This window comes from Gracilinanus agilis, chromosome 2 (genome assembly GCF_016433145.1).
Source record: "Gracilinanus agilis isolate LMUSP501 chromosome 2, AgileGrace, whole genome shotgun sequence".
NCBI lineage: Eukaryota > Metazoa > Chordata > Mammalia > Didelphimorphia > Didelphidae > Gracilinanus > Gracilinanus agilis.
Window position 1 is genome coordinate 122790119 of NC_058131.1, and position 25188 is coordinate 122815306.

General features: G+C 36.2%; 1 protein-coding gene across 1 annotated transcript in view; it reads left to right on the plus strand.

The window, feature by feature from the left end:
* APLF (aprataxin and PNKP like factor) overlaps window positions 1–25188 on the plus strand; it is a 78600-nt gene that overhangs the window by 33566 nt on the left and 19846 nt on the right. Inside the window, exons 8-10 of the mRNA XM_044659486.1 lie at window positions 5152–5277; window positions 19284–19330; window positions 22909–22950. Coding sequence (XP_044515421.1) covers window positions 5152–5277; window positions 19284–19330; window positions 22909–22950 — 215 coding nt within the window. The remainder of the gene's footprint in view (window positions 1–5151; window positions 5278–19283; window positions 19331–22908; window positions 22951–25188) is intronic.

Sequence of the window (25188 nt, forward strand, 5' to 3'; positions counted from 1 at the left end):
GGTCCCAGTCTTTTTTGATTTATTAAACCTACTTGCCTTCATTCCCTTTATGGTCCAGCCAAATTGGCTGCCTTACCATTCCTCATATACAACTTTCCATCTTTCTTCCTGTTTTTGTTCTGACCTTTCTCTATGCCTCAGTTGCAATCTGTAGTACAGAGAGAGGGGGTCATGACAGTTTTTTCAAGCTTTGGCTGAGTTCTGAAATCAGTTAGGAGTTTAGAATCTTGAAGAGAGTCAGTTGGTTTGGGAATCTCGTGGAGAGAGGGTCAGACCAGCTGAGCTGCTTCCTTGCCTATTTGAAGAATTGAAATTTAGCCTAGTTTTGGAATATTTATTTAAGAAATTGTTAGTTTAGATAAACCTTTTGCATCTCCATGCCCTACCTCATTTTCTACCTCCTTCCCTTACCTTAAATGTCTGTGGAGTGAATAAGGAGAGTAAATTAGAGAGTAGTTCAAATCTGTGAGGGGTTTAACTATAATTTGGCAGTATCTTATCTAGAAAAGTTAGTTAGTCATCATTTATTCCCTTTAGATATCAAGAGCACCTTGAGAGCTGAGCTAAGGCAGGACCTTGCTCAGATTCCATCTCTGCCTCCCTTCCCCCACCTGAGGTTTCTTTAAACAACTGTTAGGGCTTCCTCAATCCACTTTTCCTGACAAATCTACCTTATAAGACAATAAACCCTTTTGTGTCTCAACAGACCTGTTAGTTACTTTGTCAGTTAATTAGTAAGAGAGGGAAGAAGAGGGAAAGAACCAACATATACTCTGGGCTTGAAGGGAAGCTGGAGCATCCATCTTGAAGGAAGGTGTTACTTCAAAACAAGTCCCTTCCTGTGAAATTAACTAAAGCCTGTAGTTAATTTCAGTTCAGTCTATTTCCCTCAGTTTGTCTTTAGTCTAAGTCCTAGTCTATAAGCCCTGCTGTTCTTTGCCTGTTTAGATTAATTCCTCCTCTCCCTGAAAATCTTTGTTACCTTTAGTGCTATACTCCCTGACTTCAGCCCCGTATTATATCCTGAATCTCCCTATTCCAGCCTACCTATAACTCATATTACTTTCCTAGCAAGTCCCTGACAACCTCCCTTCAAATCTCCTTTACCACACACCTTTCCCCAAATTATCCTCATTACAAATCCCTCCTCATCTCAGCCTTTTGAATCCCTTATTTCCTTTAAGACTTAGCTCTGGCATCACCTTCTATATGAAGCCTTTCCTAATTTCCCTTGACAGCAATTCTTTTGTCCTTCCTTAAGGAAAAAAAAAGCTACTAGAAATATTTTTATTTATATAGGTCTTTTTCCTATTGCTTTGAACTCTTTGGAATATAGGCCTAGAAGTGAGAGCACTGGGTCAAATTAGTGACTTTTTGGGTCTAGTTCCAAATGGCTTTCCAGATTGGTCAGAATTTTTTTTAACTCTATTAACAGTGTATTAAAGTGCCTGTTTTCTACCTGCCCTACTGTAAGGGTGGAAAAGGGGTTTTATGGGTTCAATATATTAAAAGGTAGTCATCAGAGGATTTAACTATTATCAATCCTCAATTAAGAATAATCTCAAATCAAAATTGACTTTTATGTAAATTTATTTACATGAGAGAAGAGAGAGAGAGAAAGACATTAAGAATCTATCTCACTGATTAGTCCAGGTATATCTTAACCCTCAGTGGAGGGTTAAAGGGCCTGAGGCCTGGAGGTGAATGGAGCAAACTCTACTCACAGAGTCTATAAAAGGAAGTTTCTCAATAGAAGTTCAGGAAGGTTCAGTCTTTAAGCTCACCACGTGGAATGGTCTCGGTCAGGAACCAGTGAAGCTCCCTCAGGTCTCCTTCACCACACCAGTGGCAGCCTCACTCCCCCTCCTCTTTGGAAGGGCTCACATATATGTCACTTCCGGTGCCTTCCTTTAGCCTGGGTGTCCAGTCACAATAGATGCTTTCTCATAGAAAAGGTGAGTCAATTCTGATTCGTTACTCACTCTAGCACAAGTGGGTTAGGACCTCCCAGAATTGGAAGGTGCTCTCACTTTTGGTGATTAAACATGGGCAGTGTAGACTTAATCCAATTATCACACTACCCTTCAGGAATTGCCAGTTTCCTTTTTTTTTGTAATCCTTACTAGGCTTTGTTTTGAGGTCAAAACTCAGAATTCCTTTAATTTGCATTTCTCTAATTTTAAAATGATTTGGAGTATTCTTTCATATAGTAGCAGATAATTAGTAGTTATTCCTTTGAAAACTTCATGTTAATATCCTTTGATCATTTATTTATTGAGAAATGGCTTTTGTTCTTATAAATTTGAATTAGTTCCTTATATTGCTTGCTCATGAATCCTCTATCAGAGAAATTTATTGCAAATATTTTTTCCTAGTTAATTCCTTATAGTTTTAATTGCATGGGTTTCAATTTTATAGAAAACTTTTACATTTCATATAATTTAAATTATTCATTATCTTCTCTGATTTTCTCTGTCACTCATTTGTACATGAGCCCTTTCCCTAGTATTAGCTGAAAGGTAATTTCTTCCTTGTTTCTCTACTTTGTTTATGATATCACCTTTTTTGTGTAATTTGTTTATCCACTTGAAGCTTATCTTTTTATGCAGTGAGATATTTGTATAATCCTCTTTCCACTATTGCATGCTGACTCTTTACTTAAGAAGTTTTTCTCTGAGACATTAAGTCCAGCTCCCTTTTCTCTAAAAGCATTATTTCTGAATAAGACTTTATCTATATTTATATATGGTATGTTATGATTCCTTAGAGCTGAAAAAGTCCTTAGTGATAATTGAATCTAACTTTCCCTCTGTTTTGCAAAGAAAGAAATTTTAAGAAGATAAAACTTAAAAAAAAAAAAAGAAATCACACATCTTCAGTTGAGAAATGAATGAGCTTGTAGTAATTCCCTTACACATGTTTATTTCATTCTTTACAGCAGGGGTCAGCAATAGTATGTGGTATGAAATTAGGAGATGAGAGAGAAAAAAGAAGATTCTTATTTACAGCTTATAGGATGCTACAAGAACCAGTTTAACTTGTTCTTTGTTAACAGTAGCATTGAAGAATTCAGGATCAGGGGTAGATAGGTGGCTTAGTAGATAGAAAGCCAGGCCTAGAGACAGGAGGTACTTGGTAACCCCCATTGCCTAACCCTTACTGTTTTTCTGTCTTTGAACCAATACACAATATTTATTCTAAGACTGAAGGCAAGGGTTTAAAAATAGGAAAAAGAAAAATTCAGGATCACCTCCATACTATTTTGAAGCATAAACTTTTAATGAAGGTTTATTCTTATTATTCCTGTAGAGGAGAAGGAAATAAGCATTTACATAACACCTATTATGTACCAAACACTGTGCCAAGTGCTTTTTATAAATATTATTTCATTTGATCCTCAGAACAACCATGTGAGGTAGGTGCTATTATTATTTCCATTTTATAGTGGATAAAACTGAGGTAAATAGAAGTTAAGTAACTTGCCTAGGGTCCCCCTAAAGCTATATTTGAACTCAGATCTTTGTGACTCCAGATCTGGTTCTCCATCCACTGTTTTACCATCCGCATCTGCCAACTAAAACTCCCATCACTTCTTTGACCACCAGCCCAGGACCTTGACTTTAAGAGCTTTAGGAATAGCAGTCTTCCAGCCCAGTCCTTCCACCCATCATCTTGGGAAGCAATCCCTGGAAGATGCAGTCTGGCAGTTGTTCCTGCAGGTGCTATAGACATAGCTGTTAAAGATCCAGAAAAGAAATCTTCTTTCCCCTAAAGTCCTTGGCACTATTATATGATGCATCATCATAAACTGATATGATTTTGTCAGTGAAAATTACATTAAAGAAATTATCATCTGCTTCATTGCTGCCCTCAGAGGATAAGAAACCTTTCCATCTGACTTATACCTGAAACCTTCCATACCTCCCCTGTTAGAAGGTGAGCTCCTTGAAAGCTTACTTTTCTATTTGTATCCCCAGAGCTTAGCCCAGTGCATAGTAAGCCCTTCATAAATGCTTTATTCATTTATCACTTGTGTTTCCCTTACATGGATTTCTCTGTCACATTATTGTTAGACTCTGTGTGTCCCTGGGCAAATCACTTGACCCCCATTGCCTAGCCCTTACCACTCTTCTGCCTTTGAGCCAATACACAGTATTGACTCCCAAGACAGAAGGTAAGGGTTTTAAAAAAAAAGGCTCTAAAAATTGTCATACAAAGATTTTGTTATTTGTATACTTACTAATTTTCAGTGAAATTGTTTTTAAAGACTTGAGAGTGTAAATTTTATCCCTTGATTTGAACTGCTGGGACTTCTATAGATGACTGACTAAGCCAAAGTCACTTAACTTTTATTACATTGTTTCTTATTGTTAGAGATGACTTTCCTTTTCAATTAAGCAAACATTTACTAATTTATAACCAACTGCTAGGTGGTGGGAATACAGAGATAAAATTGACAAAGTCTCTTCCCTAAAGAAGATTATGTGGGGGCAAGAGCTTGGTAAGATGATAAAACATAGGAAGTATTCCAGAAGTTTAGTTCTGGCTTAAACTGTTAAAAGTTATTTTAAGCTATTAAAGCTTAAAAGTGCACTTAGAGTTTTGGGACACTTTATAATATCTACATAGAAAAAGGCAGGATCTTAAAGGTTTTTTTAGTAGAACTTGGGAATTATCAGTGATTTCAGTGATACAAATCACAATTCCCTCCAAATCTTAATAGATGGTTTCATAAATTGTTATTTAGCTAGTTGGCTGATTCTCTCATGAAATAGTATTTTACCACTGTCTATACTTACAATATTCTGTTTTTTTAAATCTTCTCCGTTTGGACCTGACACAGATCGGGCTCTGTTGACATAGCCTTAAGAACCCAGTGTCAGAAATAATAACTATATTTGAAGCTTTTATCTTTATAAGGAAATTTATCTACTAAAGAACATAAGTTTATAAAAAATCAGTAAAAAGTAGATTGATATTCCTGATTCACTGTGATAATCCACAATATTCTGCACTAACCAAGTGTTATAAAATAGAACCTTCTTTTAAAAATGAATTACCCTTGAAATTGGAGTTGCCCAACATTTGAATCAAAAATGTTTCAGATTCTCCCAGTTCTTATTGCTCATAGTATATTTATTGGATTCATAGGAAGAACCCTATCCATTTTCAACAATTCAGTCATCCCAGTGATGGGGATTATGGAGATACACAAGTTATGAATCAGGATGAGGATGACAACAGACCTGAATGTTCATATGGAGCTTCTTGTTACAGGTATGTAAATCTGTAAATATCTGATAGTATTCTTCATTTCTATAAGGACTTCTGACTAGCCAAACATCTTTATAGATAGATTCTAGCTGTTGTGTTGTACTTGTGTGCTTAGCATATTAAAATATTTGTATAAGGAAATAATAGTATATATATAATTTCTCAGAACAAGTTTAGTATTTTATTATTGCTATTTGTATATCTGCATTAATTGATTATATATCTGCATTGCTTTCTTTTGGCTAAAATACATGTATTAAAACCAATGACTTTTCTTATTAAGGCAATTTTAGTCTCCTCAGAAAAGGATATTTAATCTCTTTCCATAAAGATCTTTCAAAATAGTGTACATAGGATCATATATTTAGAGCTGAAAGGGACCTTTGGAGATCATCTCATTCAACCTCCCTAATTTTACAGATAAGGAAGCTGACTTCCAGAAAGGTTGAGGGTCTTGCCCTACGTCACAAATTTACTATCATAAATAGTAGCACTGGACTTTGAATTTAGATCCTTTGATTCCAAGTTCAGTACTTCAACTTTAGCTCCTATTTCTGCTGTGCTATGCTGCCCCCAACCAGCTATCTTAGGTGGTAAGTATGATCTAGGATTGTTAAAGGGGAGACCCCTTGATGTGCTTGCTAATACTAACACCATAAAATATTATAATTTTTAATAGGAATATGATATTAATATTAAACTGTCAAAAAAAAAGGTGACAAGGCTAATGTCTGACTTTTCTAGAGTATGTGTCCTCTTACTTGACTGTTTGAAATGTGTCTTTAATCTAATTTTATTTTGGCCTTTGGAAACTTAGCATTATCTGAAATAATGATGGACATTTTTCTATCAGTTTGTATTGACTAAATTTTCATTGTCTGATTCCTTTACTCAGTGTACTTTAAATTGTTTTTTTTTTCTCACTTGGAAAATATTTGTGGTACTCAGAACCTTATGTACTTACCCAGAATCCTTGAGGGTTTTAAGATTTATTTGATAGTATACAGAAATTTTAGTTTTTAGCAGAAATCATTTTGACAGACTAATTCTCTTTACAGTTTGATATCCCAGTATTTGGAGAACAGAATAAAATCCAGATTTAACCTTCCAACCACAGACAAACATTTTTGTAGACTCTTCAGTACACTAAGTGCAGCATTAAGAATAATAATACATAGTAATACATAGAGTATTGAACTGAGTGTTTTTCTTCCTTTTTTGATTTTGTTAAATGACAATTTTTTTACTATGACAAAGGCATTATACAATTTTAATGGCCTTAGTGTTTCCTTAGTACACACAATTTGTTCAACACTTAATTTATTCCCATCCACTTGATCTAAAACTTTTGAATGTAGGGTATACCTTTATAATGAAGCTGTCCGTCCCATTCTGATTAACATGATTTACATTTCCTGCAACATCCTGGCTGTACTTAGGTTTCTTACCAGTTCTTATATAATCTTGCATTACACTCATGCTAGGGGCTTGCAATCCTTGGCGGTATGCATTCTGGCATATAAAGCTATTTTGTTGACCATAACCATAATTATTATTATTGCCATTCCAATTATTTCTTCTGTTGTTATTGTTGTAACCACAATTTCTATTGTTTCTTTGCTTATCAAACTGACCCTTAAACCTACAATCACATACAAAATTCCCAAAGTGATTGCATAGGAAGCATCTTTTTGGCCTTTGGTATCTGTTACTACCACCGTTATTGCTGTTCCTGTAGGTGGTGTTCTTTCTATCCATGGTTGTATTGCCCTCTGTGCTGCTACAGCTTTTAATTTCACCTATCTCCTTTTCTTTTACTTTGTTGCCTCTTTTAATTGCTTATGTAGACTCTCAATTATCACATCCTTTTTATCAGAGAATCTATCCTTCTCTTGGGCATATACAGAAGTTGCCTTTTGCTTTTGTTGGTCTAATGAAAGCAACTCTTAATCTGGGCAGTAATCTAGAAAAAATTTTTTAACATTAGGGTCTGAATTTTGCACAAAGATTTGTTTAATATGCTCTAATGTGCTTTCCTCTTGAGTGTTGAGACCTAAGTGTATCTCTCTGTAGCCTCAATCACTCAGTCAAGGAACAAAGCAGGCGTTTCCTGACCATTCTTCCTAGTCTTTTTGAATTTGCTCCACTCACTAGGACAATGGGAGTTATTTTCCATGACTTTTAATATGATTTATGTGCTTGTTTGAGTAAACTGTAATTGTGTAACGATTAAAAATGATAAAGGCTGATATTACGACAGAAAATAATATTTTAATTACCATGGCCATGTTGATAAAAATATGTAAGACCACGCACCTGGTAAAAAAGCTATTCAAAAATACTGCCATTGCCCATCCTCACTATGTAGCCAAAAAGAGACGTCTCAAGCCGGACCCCCGAATTTAAGCTGCGCTATATGTTGGTTCCCGTTGTCTGATGTTATCACGTCAGAAACTGGAAACCCATTGGATCACGGGAAATGTAGTTCCAAGGTCCCCAACATGTCCACAGGAAGTTTGTCAAACACTACATATCTTGAGGCTCAATACTTCCAAATAGAACCCCAGTACTTTTAAATAACACAATTGGCAACAGAATTTAAATCAAATTCTCTCCATTTTTCAGGCTATGGGGTCAATCCTTGGGTTGTTCTTGTCTCATCAATAAATTTCTCATGGTCTCTCTTAGATAGAACTTCTCCCAGAACAAAATTAAAATCATTAAAATCCAGATCATACATCTTGATCATGGTTCTCATTTCCTTAATTAATTTACTGGGCTCGTCAAAGAAAGTGGGTGACTTTCGTTTAATAGTCTCAATATCCTCTGCCTTGAACCTAGTGTGTTGCTTCAGATGGAAAATGTCATTGTCTCTAGTTATTGGCACATCTCGCAATGGTAACAAAGGAACTGATTAGTTTTCACTTTCTAGGGCAGTTTGTTCTTGTTCCAGTTTAGTTTTACCAGTAGTCATATGACCAGAAGCTTCCCCTTGATGTTTCTCTGCAAGACCATAAGCATTGCCAGCTTATATATAGACTTTCAGGTTATCAATCTTTAATTGCATTAGCTTTAACAATTGCTTTACCTCTGAATCTCTAACACCATGAAATTATAATCTTGAAACAATACCCCATAGAGTAAAACATCTACCTTATTTTATACAAAACATAACCAGTCAACACAATTATAGGCAGGTGAGCCAATATTTCTAATACAGTTATAGCAAGTATTGGTTGGGCAACATCAAAATTTAACATTAATTTACAATATTTAGACATGATTTTAGTTTTTGTTTTTTTGTTTTTTTAATTTTAAACCCTTAACTTCTGTGTATTGACTTATAGGTGGAAGAGTGGTAAGGGTAGGCAATGGGGGCCAAGTGACCTGCCCAGGGTCACACAGCTGGGAAGTGTCTGAGGCCGGATTTGAACCTAGGACCTCCCGTCTCTAGGCCTGGCTCTCAATCCACTGAGCTACCCAGCTGCCCCCTTTAGACATGATTTTAAACCATAAATATGGTAAAAACAACATTCCCCTGCTAGAATCCAAACAGTAAATAATCTATACAATCCTCCATCATCATTCTCCATATTAATGGCACTATTGACCAGTGTTATAGTACTACAGTGGTGTTATTAGCCACAATGGATTGGCTAATATCTACTATAAACAACAATAATTTAACAATACCAATATACAAAGAAACAGGAGGACACAAACAGCAAGCAGTAAAAAAAAATGAGGAAAAATCCTTTCCCTGGGGCTATTTAAACTTTAGTAGTAAATTGGCTACTCTCAAGAATGTTATGAATGAGTTAGTGGAGGGAGCGGTTTGCCCTAACTGGTTTACCTCTCCCTGGGAACTTTCAGTCCACAGCCAATCCCTACAGCCCCCAATGGAATGTTCGACTCAGAGCTACTTCCAATCCAGCTCTGACTCTCCAAGAGTTGACTTTCTGTCTCCCTGCTTACCCAAGCATTCTGAGTATGTCAAATGAAATATGTGGGTGACTAACAAGTGAAACACAAGGGTGCCAAATACTATCAGGACCACACCCACAAACCCACAAGTGATAGGACTCATAAGATACACTGGAAACCTACACAAGGGATGTGGAAAATGGGTAATGACAGAGTACACATACAAGCTAGTAACTGGCAGTAACCGAAGCCAGGGTCTGAAAGATATTTTATTGTGGGCTCTTTCTTGGGGTAGAAAAAGACACAGGAAGTATATGAAACAATTTAATAGTGAGATTAAGGGGTAAGTGATAAGGGAAAGGTCACACTAAACCTAAATAGCTAAGGATAAACTCAAGGGATTGGAAGATGGGAAACAAATTACACTGACAATAACACAGGTCAGAAGGGAAATGGATGTCTCACTACTGGGTCTTTTTCAGTTCCAGTGATGATCTCAGCTTTCCAGGAATACAGGTACCACAGCAAATAAATCCTCAGGGAGATGAAGTCAGAGAGACAAAATAGTCTGGAATGTCCACTATCCAGAACTAAATTCACTGCTCAACCTGATCTTCCTCACAGGATAGATGGTTTTTTGTAGGAGACAATCCACTTTCCTAGGCTCTTCACTTCAAACAGTTAAATCGAGCACCTAACTGCCATCAGCCACACAGAGTCTCTCGGGGAAAAAACTTCCCTTCTCTCACTGTTCCATACTTGGAACTTTCAGCACTTGCCTGACAGCTCTGCCTGCTAACTTGTGCTTATTATTTAAACTCTTAATTTCCTCATAACAGTATGAGAGGTGGTACCTCAGAGTTATTTTGATTTGCATTTCTCTAATTATAAGAGATTTAGAAACTTTATCATGTACTTATTAATAGTTTTGATTTCTTTATCTGAAAATTGCCTATTCATGTCCCTTGCCAATTTATCAATTGGGGAATGGCTTAATTTTTTTGTACAATTGATTTAGCTCCTTATAAATTTGAGTAACTAGACCTTTGTCAGAGGTTTTTGTTGTAAAGATTTTTCCCCAAGTTGATTGCATTGGTTTTGTTTGTACAACAACTTTTTAATTTAATGTAATCAAAATTATTCATTTTACATTTTGTAATATACTCTCTCTCTTGCTTGGTCTTAAAATCTTTCCTCTCTCATAGATCTGACAGGTAAACTGTTCTATGTTCACCTAATCTACTTATAATTTCCCTCTTTATATTTGTCATTCACTCATTCTGAATTTATCTTGGTGTAGGGTGTGAGATGTTGATCTAAATCTAATCTCTCCCATATGGTTTTCCAATTTTCCCTGCAGTTTTTGACAAATAGTGGGTTTTTGTCCCCAAACCTGGGATCTTTGGGTTTATCGTACACTGTCTTGCCGAGGTCATTTACCCCAAGTCTATTCCATTGATCCTCCCTTCTCTCTCTTAGCTAGTACCATATTGTTTTGATAACCACTGCTTTAAATACTACAGTTTAAGGATCTGGTACTGCTAGGCCCCCATCCTTCTCATTTAAAAAAATTATTTCTCTTCATATTCTTGATCTTTTATTCTTCCAAATGAACTTTGTTATAATTTTTTCTAATTCAGTAAAAAAGTTTCTTGGTAGTTTGATAGGTATGGCACTAAGTAAATAAATTAATTTGGGTAGGATTTTCATTTTTATTATGTTAGCTTATCCTACCCATGAACAATTAATGTTTTTCCAATTGTTTAGATCTAGTTTTAATTGTGTGGAAAGTGTTTTGTAGTTGTGTTCATATAATTCCTGTGTTTGTCTTGGCAAATAGATTCCTAAATATTTTATATTGTCTAGGGTAATTTTAAATGGAATTATTCTTTCTCACTCTTGCTGCTGAGATGTGTTGGAAATATATAGAAATGCTGATGATTTATGTGGGTATATTTTGTATCCTGCAAGTTATTATTTCCACTAGTTTTTTAGTTGATTCTCTAGGATTCTTTAAATAGATCATCATACCATCTGCAAAGAGTGATAACTTGGTCTCCTCATTGCCTATTTTTAATACCTTCAATTTCTTTTTCTTCTCTAATTGCTACTGCTAGTGTTTCTAGTACAATGTTAAATAATAGAGGTGCTAATGGGCATCCTTGTTTCACTCCTGATCTTATTGGGAAGGCTTCCAATTTATCCACGTTGCAGATGATGCTTGCTGATGGTTTTAAATATATACTGTTCATTATTTTTAAGAAAGGCCCTTCTATTCCTATACTTTTTAGTGTTTTCAATAGTGTAAAAGGAAAAAATTAGGGTTTTGGTTTGGACTAAATATTTAAAGGGGTTGCCAAGAATTGAATAAATACCCCCATTCTAAAATGATTTTTAGTAATTTATTTATAAAATATAGGAAAGAGTGAAAGAGAAATGGAAAAAGGGTAAAGTAAGAGATCTAGCTTAATGAGCTAGACTTTGTGCTCAATCCCTGGCTTTACTACGGCAGGGCTCCAGAGGTCCCATGGAGATGGGAGAGCCTAAAAGTCAATTAACAAGGGTTTTAGCCATGATGACCTTCCTCCCAATCAAGGGCCCCTCAGAAGTTAGTACCTCTAGGGAAACTAAGGGAGTCAACCTTTTTCACTCACCATGTGTAGTTGTAAGTTGTAAGACAGTCTCACCAAGTCCAAGGTCCCAGCCAGAGCTCCTCCAGATCCAGTCCCAGGCCAAAGAGAAGAGCAGGACTAACTCATAGAAAGTTGTCACTCCCTTTTATAGGTGCTTCTTTTGCATCACTTCCTGTGCCTTCCTTCTAGCTTATGTGTCCAATCACAACAGATGCTTTGCTTAGTCAGTCAATTCTGATTTGTCAACCACTCTTGCACATGTGGGTTACAGATTTCCCTCACTTGAGGAATGAGCATTATATTTTGTCAAAGGCTTTTTCTGCATCTCTTGAGATAATCATGTTATTTCTGTACCAGCTTCTAGACTTATTTGTTAATTCAATAGTTATTTCACTTTCAATTTTATTAATTTCTCCTTTATTTTTTAGGATTTCTAATTTAGTTTTTATCTGGGGATTTTTAATTTGTTCTCTTTCTAGTTTTTTAATTTGCATGCCCAATTCATTGACTTCTTCCCTCTCTGATTTGTTAATATATGCATTCAGGGATATAAATTTTCCCCTTAGTATTGCTTTGACTACATCCCATAGATTTTGAAATGATGTTTCCTCATTGTCGGTTTTTGCCCTAAGGCTATTTTTCAGTCTCCCGGCCCCTGCTGTGGGCAGCCCCTCTCTGCCCTATCTCTGAACCCAAGCCCCACATTCCTCAGCCTTATGGGATCCTAAGTCTCACTGCCCCTAGGGGTAAGTCTGTGGTGTCCTCAGTCAGCCCCTCAAGAAACTAGAGATTGCCTCACACTTGCTTTGACTCTGGTGCTATATGGGTGGAGTGTGTGAGGGGTGATGAGTTTGTGCTTGGTAGGTGTAATTTTACCCCTGTATAGCATGGAAATGCCCAAACCCTGCCTACCTTCAAGGCTTTCCCCTATGGTAGAGCCCCTTCACTCATCTGATTTTGATTTTTGTCCTTTTGAGGTGCTTTATAACATTTGGTGATGAGGAGAAGAAGACTCTTACTTCTACTCTGTGGCCATCTTTGCCCAGAAATGCTAGCCATTATTTTTTGATGAATTATAGGAATGGGATTATAGAGAGCTAAATTTTGGTAGGGTTTAAGTTTAAGAATATTAGATGCTGTCTCCAGAGTTACTAGCATGAGCTCATTCTAAGAATCCTGGAAGGGATCTTGCAATGTACAGGGAGCTGGGGGAAGGTGTTTGAGTAAGCAACTGTCACGTTCTGTCCTGAGCTGAGTGTTTCCTACCTCAGCCTTTTGTGGAAGAAGGGAAACCTTTAAACTGCATTTGGAGGTTCCTTTTTCACTGGACAGAACATCTTACAGAAGATCTATCTATACCTGCTTTTTTACCAACACTGCCTGAGAGAAGGTTTACTTGGAGATCCTATTTGTGGGCCTCTGAGGTTTTACCTCAGAGCCATACTCATCTCTGAGTGAACTCAGCCATCTCGGGTTCATTCTTAGTGAATTTGGAGACAATTTCTGAGATAAAGAACTGTGCAGAGAGAATTTCATCCCCTCTCCCTTCTTTGATTGCTGTCCTGGTCCATCCCATTCTCTACATGATAAAAAAAGTTTGGGGGGAGCCCACCTAGGTCTTTTTGGCTTGGAACTTTCTGGAGCAGGCAGGAGAAGGGAAGGAGAATCTTGCAAGGCTGAGCTACATGTGGTCAGACTTAGAGTAAGAGACTTTGAAAGCTATGCTTATCTATCTTTCCTATTTCAAGTGAAGGAAGGCTTACTTTGCCTTTCCTTCACAATAGGGAACTGAGATACTTACAGACAGCCAATAAGTATCTAACACAGTTTCCTATAGTGGATATCATCATCTATCCACATTATTTCTTTAGAACAAAGGCAGTGGTTATTTTGCTGATTCTAATTAGCTGGACTCTCACATATATACTGATGGCAGAGTTGGGTTACTTGGCTTCCATGCCAGCTTTTCCTAGGACAATCCCCTTTGTGTGGGATGCTCCTCCAGATGGCTTGGCTTCCAGGTAGTGCCCAAAAGGGCTTTCTTATATTTTCATGACATTTTAAAGTCTCTTTTCTGTGGCTGTAGAGCTTTCTTGCCTTACAAAGACCATGGCACTTAACCATCTTGCCATCATTGAGGCCCAAGCAAGAAGAGAAATGCTCTGGGTAGTTTTCAACGAATTTCTACATCTTATTTTTAAAAAATACTTTATAAAGTGTTTACCTTTGTAAAAGATTATGTATAGAAAAAGTCCTTAAAAAAGAAAGGATGAGTAAAGGAGTTCAAGGATATTAACTCCAAAGTACTTTGGGATAGTTTTCTTCATCTAGCTTTTATAATTTATATAACTCATTAAACCATAATAATCTTGAGCAAAACAAGAGCAAGAAAAAAGCTAAGAAAAATTATTTTTACAACTTCCTATCAAGTTAGGTCTAATAGAATCTTAATTCTTTGTATGACATCAGAGTATACATAAAATACTTAAGCACAGTTCCTCTCAACCGATTCAGCTCTCAGAAAGCCACATGTGCTAGAGAAAAGCAATCTGCTGTACAGCTGTGGAGTTGCCGAGTCTTCCTTCTGAATGCAGATAGGGGTCCAGAAATTAACTTCTTTTCTTTCTACTAATTAAAGTTATAACTACCTAAGTACTGATGGCATGGTATTATTATTTGTAACTTTGTAATTTGGGGTTCAGTGGTTAAGTTTTTAACAAAGTAAGGAGGCACATTTTTCAAGTAAAATAGAAAAACTATAAATAATGACTTCTGGGTTAATAAACTGTTTATTTTTCAAAATAGCAACAGTGATAGAAGCATACCTTGAACATGACATTTTGCCTTGTTAGCACTTGCTATTGGTTATTAAATAAAAAAACAATTTGCTGATTGATTCATATTCTGTATTGTATAGCTAACCTGATCTTGTATGAAAACATATACTCTTTTGCACGTGTTTGGTGGATATTAATTATGCCTATTATTAGTACAGATATCCTTTTAGTAATAATGATAGCTTAGATGTATATAGTACTTTAAGGTTTCCAAAGTACTTTACCTATTATTTATAATACTTTAGCATATAAACTAAATACTTTAGAATGATGAAATGCTTGTTTCAGTTCTAATCCAGCTTCCATAAAAGTGATTTAATGTAAATACTCCAAAAGATGATTCATATTTATTGTACCTAACTGACAAACTGCCACAAAATTATCAAACTAGCATGAATACCCTGTAAAAGAAAATATAAGAATAAAAAAAACCCTTTCTAATTAGAAAATAAATGTTCAAAGTAGTGTTTGTGATTAGAGTATTTCAATGAAGTTGACAATTGATTTGATGAACTGCATTAAAGCAAATTTTTAGAAACCTGCAGTTTCTTGCAGCCACAGGTGAGAATTGGGTGAAATGTAGATGAGCATCCCTGAAAAGGGCTAAGCAAGCCCTCTCTCCAGAGTTGCTAGCTCTCCTAAACACCCTGCATACCATAGAGAAAATACATGCAGTGTTAATGCTAGAAAATTTTACTTTATTCAAGTCCAAGTTTGTAAGTTAAAGTGGAACAAGGATCATTGGCATTTAGAATTTTACAGGGCTCAGAGCAAATTCTTAAGGCAAATGGGTATTCCTTGGGATGTTCACACTAGGAAAACTTCCTTTCCTTGGAATTAATATTTTAAATAAAAGTTTCAAAGAAATAGTCTTATCAGACATGAGAATTAACTATAATATAAGAAGATTAAAAATAGTCAAAAAGTTCAATGTTAACAATGCTGCTCTTATACTAAAGCAAGAAAATTAATTTGCTTCAGTTTGCACAGAAAATTTCTCCTTCATTAATTTCAATAAGAATTATTTAAAATACAGGAAATAGAATTAAATTTTATTCTTAAGAATGAGAAATATGCTCAGTTCTTTAAAGATAAATGAAAGAACTATTGGTATTGTAAAGGATGCAAAGCATTATTGATGACATTGTCTCTCTTTTCAAGGAATTTACAATGGAATTGAGGAGACAAAATATTAAGATAAAAAAAGAAAACTTGATATGATAAGTGGTAAATATTCTTAACAAAGAATGTTAAAGAAGTTCAAAGGAAAGGGAGAAATTCTACTTTGGGGGTGGTCTGGGAGACATTTTAGTTGGATACTTGAAAGATTTAGATTATCTAGGCAGAGAGATGGTAAAGGAGGACCTTTTGTTTCAGAAATAGGGTGAGGGCTGGGGTCCAAACAATGACAGGCATTGAATGATAGGGAACAAGTGGAATAATTAATAATTTTTATTGCTTGGCTTTCCTGTTTGGTCTTAGAATTCATTATTTTCAGGCATATCTGTTGTCATTCAGTACTTTTATGGTTATGATTTCATCTCTTTGGGTTCCACTGGCTCCTAATATTCTAAAACACTGTAGTATACACATAATTTCTAAATCATTGCTTTATGGCTAATCCATGAACTGATAGTCACTTATAGATCCTTGTAGGATAAACATAGTCATCCTTCTTTGAAACCTTTTCATACTGATAGAACTGATAGAAAAGCTAACATTTCACTGCCATAGCTTTTAAGAAACCAGTCTTATCTCTATACTATTTAAGTACTGTAGGTAGACTAAGCAAAGAATGTCAAATCTTTAACATAATTTGTTTTTAATTCATTCATTCAAAAACCATTTGATGACATTTTTATTTTTCAAGAACACAAAATGTCTTATTAAAATGCGGGCACTCTGAGTTCTCTCTGTCATAAATAGGAAAAGGATAAAATGTCATTAATATTTTTAAAAGTAGGAAACTACTAAACAAGATGTACCATTTTTCATCATCAGTGAAACTAAAGTATCAAAAATATAATTGGCATTTTAATTTTTAAGCTGAAGTGAAATATGGAAAATTTCCAACTCAGCTTGTTTTCTCTAGGCTGTATTTTAGGCTTTTGTGAAATTAGCAAATTCCATAGATTAAGGAAGGATAAATACTAGCACCGACCAGAATTAAATAGAACTTTGGGACCCATTTGTATCCTCAGTGACTGTAATTTACTGTTTTTTTGGATCCATCCATAAGAAATTGTACTATCTTGATTGGTCTATGAGTAAGCATAAATACACATGGCCCATTTTATCTAGTCAGTCCCAGAGGATACTTCAACTCCTGTCCAGCTGTACGCTATTACCTTGCCATCAGCTCTATTGATCCCCTCCACCCTCCTTGTTTACTACTTCTTGCTCTAAGAACTATAACCAAATCAATACTGTCATTCCTTCAGGAAAGGGCCTGCCATTTGACACACCATTCCCATGACTTCAGAAATATATTAGGTCTCTTTCTACTAGAAAATAATCTCCTTGAGGGCAATAGCTATCTTTTGCATTTGAGTCCATAGCACTTAGAGCTTAGCACAGTACTTGGCACTTAGTAAGTGATTGATAAATGCTATTCATTCCTAGGATAGGTATCTAAGATAAGATAAAGGAGCTCTCTGGACTTGGCAAACAGATATTTAAGTCACTGTTTCCTGTAGAAGGAAGACGTCAGAAAGTAGACTTATTTAGGAAATGAACAACTGGTAATGAAAGTGGTACCAAACACTTGGATTTCTGGATCATGGCTTAAAACAGGAATAACAGGCTGTTACACAGGAGTTAGGAGTTTAGGAGGAACAAAAGAGAAAGATGGAAAGGAAAATAAAGAGGAGAAGAATTTGAAAAGAAAAAGAAAGAAAGACAGTTGAAAAACCCAGGGGAAGAGGTTACTAAGAAAGTAAACAGGTCGATTAAGTGTGCATTTTCCTGTATTCTTGAAAGTCTAATCAAAAGGTCTTTAAAATGAAAAAGAAGAGTGAAGGAGGAAACTGCAGAGGTATGTCCACCAAGCTACATTGTTTTCTCTGCCAGGAGAAGGAATTTTGCATCGGAAAGGACAGAACCAAATTGACCAATAGGAAGTTTGATACCCACAGTGAGTAAGGGGAAAGTAAGAGTGTGTAGTTGCCCTTTATGAGTTCAAGTCATATCCAAATTAACGGTGTTAGAAACTCTAGGCTCCTGGCAGATATGATAGCTCATGGATCTTTGAAAGACTGTAGAGAATGGGAGGCGAGTACCATCTAGTTTGAGAAAAACAAATATCCTGATTTTTAATTCAGGGAAGAAAATGGGGCCAGAAAACTATAGGTGGAGATAACCTTGGTTCCTGAAAAAATACTATTAAAATGTTTGATAATAATGTATATTTTTAAAGATGTTAGTGAATACCTAGAAAGGAAATGGTGATCAAAGAGAACCAGCATAGCTTCAGCAAAAACAGGTCATGCCAACCTAAAATGTTTTGTTTTTTTTTTAAGATGACTAGACTTTTACATTGAGGGGATGTATAGATAGCATTTACCTAGATTTTAGCAAAAAAAAATTGTCAAAATCTTTTGTGCTATTTTTGTAGGCAAATAAGAGAGATGGTAGGTGCTTAATAAATGTTTATTGATTGATTTACTATATAGTTAGGTATATTTGGAACAGGTTGAATGACCAAATTTAAAGAAGAGTCATTCAGGATTACCTTGGGAGTAATTCTCCACTGGTCTTCCTAGGATCTGTGGTTGGCCTTATGCTGTTGAACATTCTTGGATAAAGCTATCCCAAGTATGATATTACAATTTAGCTAATGCCATAGTCATGACTTAAAGCTGTCTTGCAGGCTGGTTCATTGTGCCAAACTAATTCGAATTAAATTGAGATGAAATTTAATCACTCAAATGCAAGTATTTATTAAGCTACTATTAAGTGCCTGACACTCTGCTAAACACTGGTAATACAAAGATAAAGTGAAAAAATTCTTGCATTTAAGGAGTTTACATTTTAATTAAATGTCTTTGTTGTTTTTCAGTTGGATCTGACTTTTCATGACTAGACCATACTGTCTGGAGATTATTTAGCAAAAATACTAGAGTGGTTTGCCATTTCCTTCTCCAGAGGATTAAGGCAAATATATTAAGTGACTTGCTCAGGGTCATATATCTAGTAAGTGCCAAAGGCTAGATTTGAACTCAGGTCTTACTGACTCCAGGTGCCATTACTCTGTCCACTGAACCATCTTGTTGCTGGGGCTCTTTTGTGTGGAGAAAATGAAAGGAGGACTTAATAGCTTTCTTCAAGCATTCATAGGGTCATCATCTCCAACACAACCTCACTTATTCAGTTTCGTTACCAGAGGACAGAATGGATGGAATGCTTTGGAAGATTTAAGTCTCCTCTTAATTGAACTTTAGTAAACAATGGTTGAATAACTACTTTGGAGAATATTATAGAGGGGATTCATATTTAGGTGTAAGTTGATCTGTTTAGCTTCCAAAGTTCCTGCCAATTCTGATGTTTTTTGTTTCTACCATAATCTAGTTTCTAAATAATTATTAATTGGAAAACCCAATATTTTTTTTCTACACAGGAAGAATCCTCAACACAAGATAGAATATAAGCACAGTAAACCATCAGGTAAATCTCTTTATTTCATAAAACTAAAAATCATGGAAGTAGTACTCTATTGAGATTTTGCAAATTTATGATTGCATTATGCTTTTAATGTTTAGCTATATTAATCTATATTAAGATTCCTTGAATTTTAATATGATAAATAATGAGGTTCAACTACTGTGATAAAACAAATAAAAATTCAAGTGTAGTTAAGCACAGGAGAGCACTTGCTAATTCAGTATAATCCAATGGGCATTTATCAATCAATTGTCAAGCATTTATTAAAACCTTCTTCTGTGTACCAGACATTGTGGGATGTACTAAGACAAAAATGAATTTGCATTTCATTGGAGGAGACAACGTATACATAAATACATTTAAAGAAAACATATTTAAATGAAATGTGAAGTTTTGTTGCCCTGCCTGTTAAGTCTCCTAAATACTCATTTATTAATCTTCCTCACAACAGTTTGTGGGCACTTGCAGCTCAGGAGATCAGAAAAACTTGAGCAGACTTATGAAGTAAACAAGGGATTCTTAGAGGCCAAAGTGAAGATATAGTATATTGCAGTAATAGGGGGACAGATGATACAATCTTAGGTGAGGAGATTTGAGGAACAGCAAGCAGACCAGTTTGGCCTGGACCACAGAAAGTGGGAAAGGGCTGTGACCAGCTTGTGGAGGCATTAAAAAAGCTAAACAGAGCTTATATTTGAATAATGAGGCTTCCAGAGCTGCAGGAGACACTAAGGATATAAAGACTAAATAAAAAAGTGGTGCTTACTCTTGAGAAGCTTTCAATTTAGTGGGTTAGAGGGAAGAATGAAAGGATACAACATTTACACAGATTAGTAAGTAAAAACAATTTGAAGAAGGAAAAAGAATTAACAACAGTTATAATTCTTATGCAGATAATTCTGTGGTCTAAAGATCCAGTTCCTGTCTTTCTCTTAACCTTCAGTTTCACATCACCATAGACATTTCAAATCTAGTATGCCCAAAGAGAGTTCATTGTCTTTCCTTCTGCTCTCCTACCCCTCTTTATTCTTTCTGTTTAAGGCACCACCATCCTTCTAGGCTCCCCGAGTTATAACATCAGAGTCAGATTCTATAACTCTTTCCTGTTCCACATAGCCAGTCAGCTCACAAGTCTTGTATGTTCTGTCTCTTTTAACATTTGTACACTTTTCTCCACTCACATTAGCACCATTGTGGTTCAGGCCCTTCACACTTCTCATCAAGGTCATTGCAATATCTTCTAATTGATCTCCCTGTCTTAAGTCTTTCCTGTCTTTATTCCATCCTTCAAACACTTGCCAAAGAAAAGTTCCTAAAGTGCAGATCTGGCCATGCCCCGTGCTCGATAAGCTCCAGTGAGGCTTTGTTATCTCTAGAACCAAACATAGACTCCTTCATTTGAAATTTAGGGTACTTCACAATCTGGATCCTGCTGTCCTTTTCAGCTTTATTATTATTTTTTGTTACCTTTACCCAGTCTGAGGTCCAACCAAACTGGTTTGCTTCCTCTTCCTCAAAAGTAGCCCTTACTGATAGACTTCCAGTTAAGAGGGTGGCAGAATAAGGAGCAGCTGCTCGATCTCTCCTAACCGAAGCATACAGGACTCCTCAAGGGGACATAAAAACGAATCCAGACGAACTAAGGGACCCCACAACAGGGCGCAGCATCGAAGGTACGTGGAATCGGGACATTTCCACGCTATAAAGGGGTGAAACAGCTCTCACTACAATGCGAGAGGAAGAAGCCCCTCCCCCACCCCCACACCGCGTACAGCCCAGAGTCCAACGCACAAGAGTGAAAGTAGGATTGGGGCACCCAGTAAATCACTGGCAGCTCCAGGGCTTGTTCTTGAGAGCAGCAAGAACTAGGACCCCAAGAAGCTAAAGAACGCGCACAGACTTCCCTCAGCGCTGGCGCGGGTGAAGGCAGTGCTCTAGGCATGGACAAGGATCTCGAGCGCAGGCTTGGACCTCGAGTGGGGACCTCGAGTGCAGACGGGAACGAGGCTGTGGAAGCAGCGTCCTGAGACTGCTGAAGGAGCCTCGGGCAGAGGGGCAGACTAGGGACGACCAGGAGGCTCAACCCCGAGAACAAGGAGATCTGAGCCCTCCTCAGGAGCCCAGATGGCACAGACAGACCCTGAGTGTGAAGACAAAGCTGAGAAGGGGTGGGGCTAACAATGGCAAGCCGAGAACCCCAGAAGAAAAAGATTATCAAGAAAAACTCTGGAACACTCGACAACTTTTACACAGAGAAAATCCAGACAACAGAGGAGGACAAACAAGTATCCAAACATCCCCAAAACAATGAAAACTGGTCACAAGCTATGGAAGAGTTCAAAAATGAGATGTTGAGGAAGATGGAAGAGATCTGGCAAGAAAATAACAGTTTAAAAGGCAGAATTTTGCAATTGGAAAGTGAGGCTCAGAAATCAAATGAACTGATAAGCAAATTGAACACCAGAAATGACCAGATTGAAAAGGAAAACCAGTACCTAAAGGCTAGAATTGAACAATTAGAAGCCAATGATCTCTCAAGACAACAAGAACAAATAAAACAAAGTCAAAAGACTGATAAAATAGAAGGAAACATGAAATATCTCAATGAGAAAGTGACAGACCAAGAAAACTGGTATAGAAGAGACAATTTGAGAATCATTGGTCTTCCAGAAAGAGCAGAAATTAAGAGAAACTTGGATTCCATACTTAAAGAAATTATTCAGCAAAATTGCCCTGAAGTTCTACAACAAGAAGGCAATATAGACATTGAAAGGATCCATAGATCACCCTCTACACTGGACACAGAAAAGTCAACACCAAGGAATATAATAGCCAAATTCCAGAGCTTTCAAGTAAAAGAAAAAATCTTACAAGAAGCCAGAAAGAGACAATTCAAATATCAAGGAGCACCAATCAGGATCACATAGGATCTGGCAGCCTCCATGCTAAAAGACCGCAAGGGGGTGGTAGGCCAAAAAAGTTTGGGAACCACTGTTATAAAGGATAGTTCTCTTTGTGAGGAGAGAGGCAGGGCTATAAGGGGAAATTTAGGTAATGTCAAAACAAAAGTTATCAAAAATGTATTTAAAAATAAATAATTGTTAAATATCTGTTCATTTTATTTGGCTTAAAGTGTAAAACAAATTACTTTAAAAAGAAAAGGCCTTGGTTAGTAGAGGAAAGAAAATATGTATTAGAGAAGTCAAAGGTCTGTAATTTCCTAAGTTTTGTCTCTCCTGTCACTAATTCTTCTGTGACATTTTAGCTATGTCTTAGAAAGTTATCAGATGCTGCTAGTCATTAAGGGACTTTCCTTTAAGATTTTGGTTTAAGTTTTCCTGATGCTGTGTCTTAACACTTTATCCATTGGTCATGTTATGTCTTTTGACAAAAGAGTATATGAGTTTATAAGTTCTCAGTTTTACCTTAGCAAAAAAGAGTTTAAAGAAATTCCCAAACTGTATTCACCTTTTATATTGATCCCTTGTTAAAATGCCATATTGACTTGGTATTTATGATCTTTGTAACTCTACTTAAATATCTCTCTGCTACTATTAAAACACCTACATATGTTTCTATAGAGATGAAAATCAAGAGATCCAGACACAAAGCTAATAAAAAAGGTAAGTAATGTGGTTTAAAATTAAGTTTTAAAAGTTTTAAAAGTTCAATGTGGCAAGGATTAAAAGGAGAAAAAAAACACAGGATGAAAATCTGTATAAAATCTCTTATATACTGTACATAAAAATAATTCACTTCAAGAAACATCAAGTATTCTCTCTGGGCATCACAGTTTGTTAGGGCCTAGATAGATGCAATACTTCCTGACTTTAGTGAAGAGAGGACCAAGAACTATATTTCATTGAGGCTAAAACCTCATTTATGTGGTTACTCCTTCCAAGGACACAAGTGACAATCCATCCACACTTCTTAAAAGGATTCTTTTTTTTGTATCATTTCACATATCCTCCACTGGGAATCTATCTAATGGTCTGGAAGGATTTCTCTTTAATATTTCTTGGATTATTAATGCAAACTTCAGGTCATCTCTTTATTCTTACCTTGTTCTCATGGCTAGTCCACCTCCATTTCTGATATTTCCTGAATAATACCTCTTGTTGCGTTCCTTGCATACATTATTGTTAGTAATAAGCTACAGCCTGTGTATGCCCACTGTACATCTCTGTTTCCCTTTAGATCACTCATAGATTTAATTCTTTTTAGATTGTCTACAATTACATGATCTATAACATCCACTGTCACTGGAAAAATATTACTTTTAAATGGAAGGTTTTTTGTTTTGTTTGGGAGTGGAGTAAGAATGAGGGAGGGTGGGTCAGTAAGCAGCATGGGGTAGCTATAATATAGAATAATTTGTGGTAAATTCATCAGGGAGATCCAGAATAAAATGCTTCTCTGATTTTAGAGGGGAATCTGATTGAGAGTAGGTAAGAAAAATACAAAGGGATTTCATGAAAGAGTTGACTTTTGACTGAGCTTTAAAAGAGGGGGAGGATTTCAGCAGGCAGAGCCGGAGAGAGACATTTTCCACATTATCTCCATGTACATCAATGATAAGAAGTGCTAAAATGGGAGTTTATATTACTGACATTTGAAAATTAAATTTGGAACATTGGAACATGAAAGGAAATTGCATTTCTCTAAGTAAAATTGCGTATTTTTCAAAGCGATTCTATACTATGTTATAGATTCCTTTTCAGTGAAACTGAATACATTCATGATCTAGTATAATGCATTTCTTATCAAATATAATCTTTTTTTTTCTTTTAAAGGAGAAAAAAGAATTGCCTCTATAACATGAACAGTTAAAAAAAATAAAGATTTTTTTGGTAAAGCTACTTGATGAAAAAATGAAGAAAATATTGAAGCATTAGCTATCAGCTGTTGATCTTAGTTGTGTAAGAGGGAAAATTTAGGTATTTATAGATATATATTTAAAACGTGGCCGCCAGGAATCAACAATTTAGGTTGATTCCGTAATTAAATCAGACCCAAGTTAGAATCGGGTTGAGGCAAGTTTATTTACAACTAGGAAGGTAAAAGTATAGGAATAAGGAGAAAGGGAGAGGCTAGTCCAGGCCTTGCGAATGCCTGGACTAGAGAGAAGGTTAAAAGGCTAAATAAATGAAGCTGCAAGCCTCAAGGCCTAACAACCAGATAGGCTAATGCCTACTTAAGGCAGAGTTTAGAAGCGGCTTAGGTAGGCCAAGGAAGTCAGCCTAACTTACCCATGTGACAATACAGAGTGTAAGCGTTCTGTGGTCTCAGGAGATCCTTCAGCACCAAGTTCAGAGCGGGAATTGCCTCCACAGGAAGTAACCAACTTACTTAAAGAGATAGTGTCTTTCCTCACTTCCCGTGGGTCCACCTCTAATTCAAGTGGACAAATGGCAGTCTCTACACTGATTTTGGACTGCCCAAAGGGCAGTCCCTTGTTCTTGATTTGTTACTTATTGTCACGTGTGGGTAACTTGTCTCCCCTCCCCACTAAGGAAGGTCAGGTGACATCATTTCTATGCCTAGGTTGAGTAGGATTTTGACTATGAATGGGCTAGAGCTAATTCTATTTACACAGTTGAAATAGTTACTGTCTTAAATCTCAATACAGATAACCTTTATGGAAAATTAGCAATTCCAGAAACTGTGCATATGATTGTAAATGATGATCTGATTTTAAAAATCTAACATAAACACTTATTTAGCAATTCTGAAAACATAACATCTGATAAATGTGGACAGATTAAAACTGTAAAGGAAAGGTAGACTAAAATTTGAAAATTTCTCCATTTAGATCTTTGATTATACATAGAAAAGAGAGAAATGGTTTCATGTCGGGATTG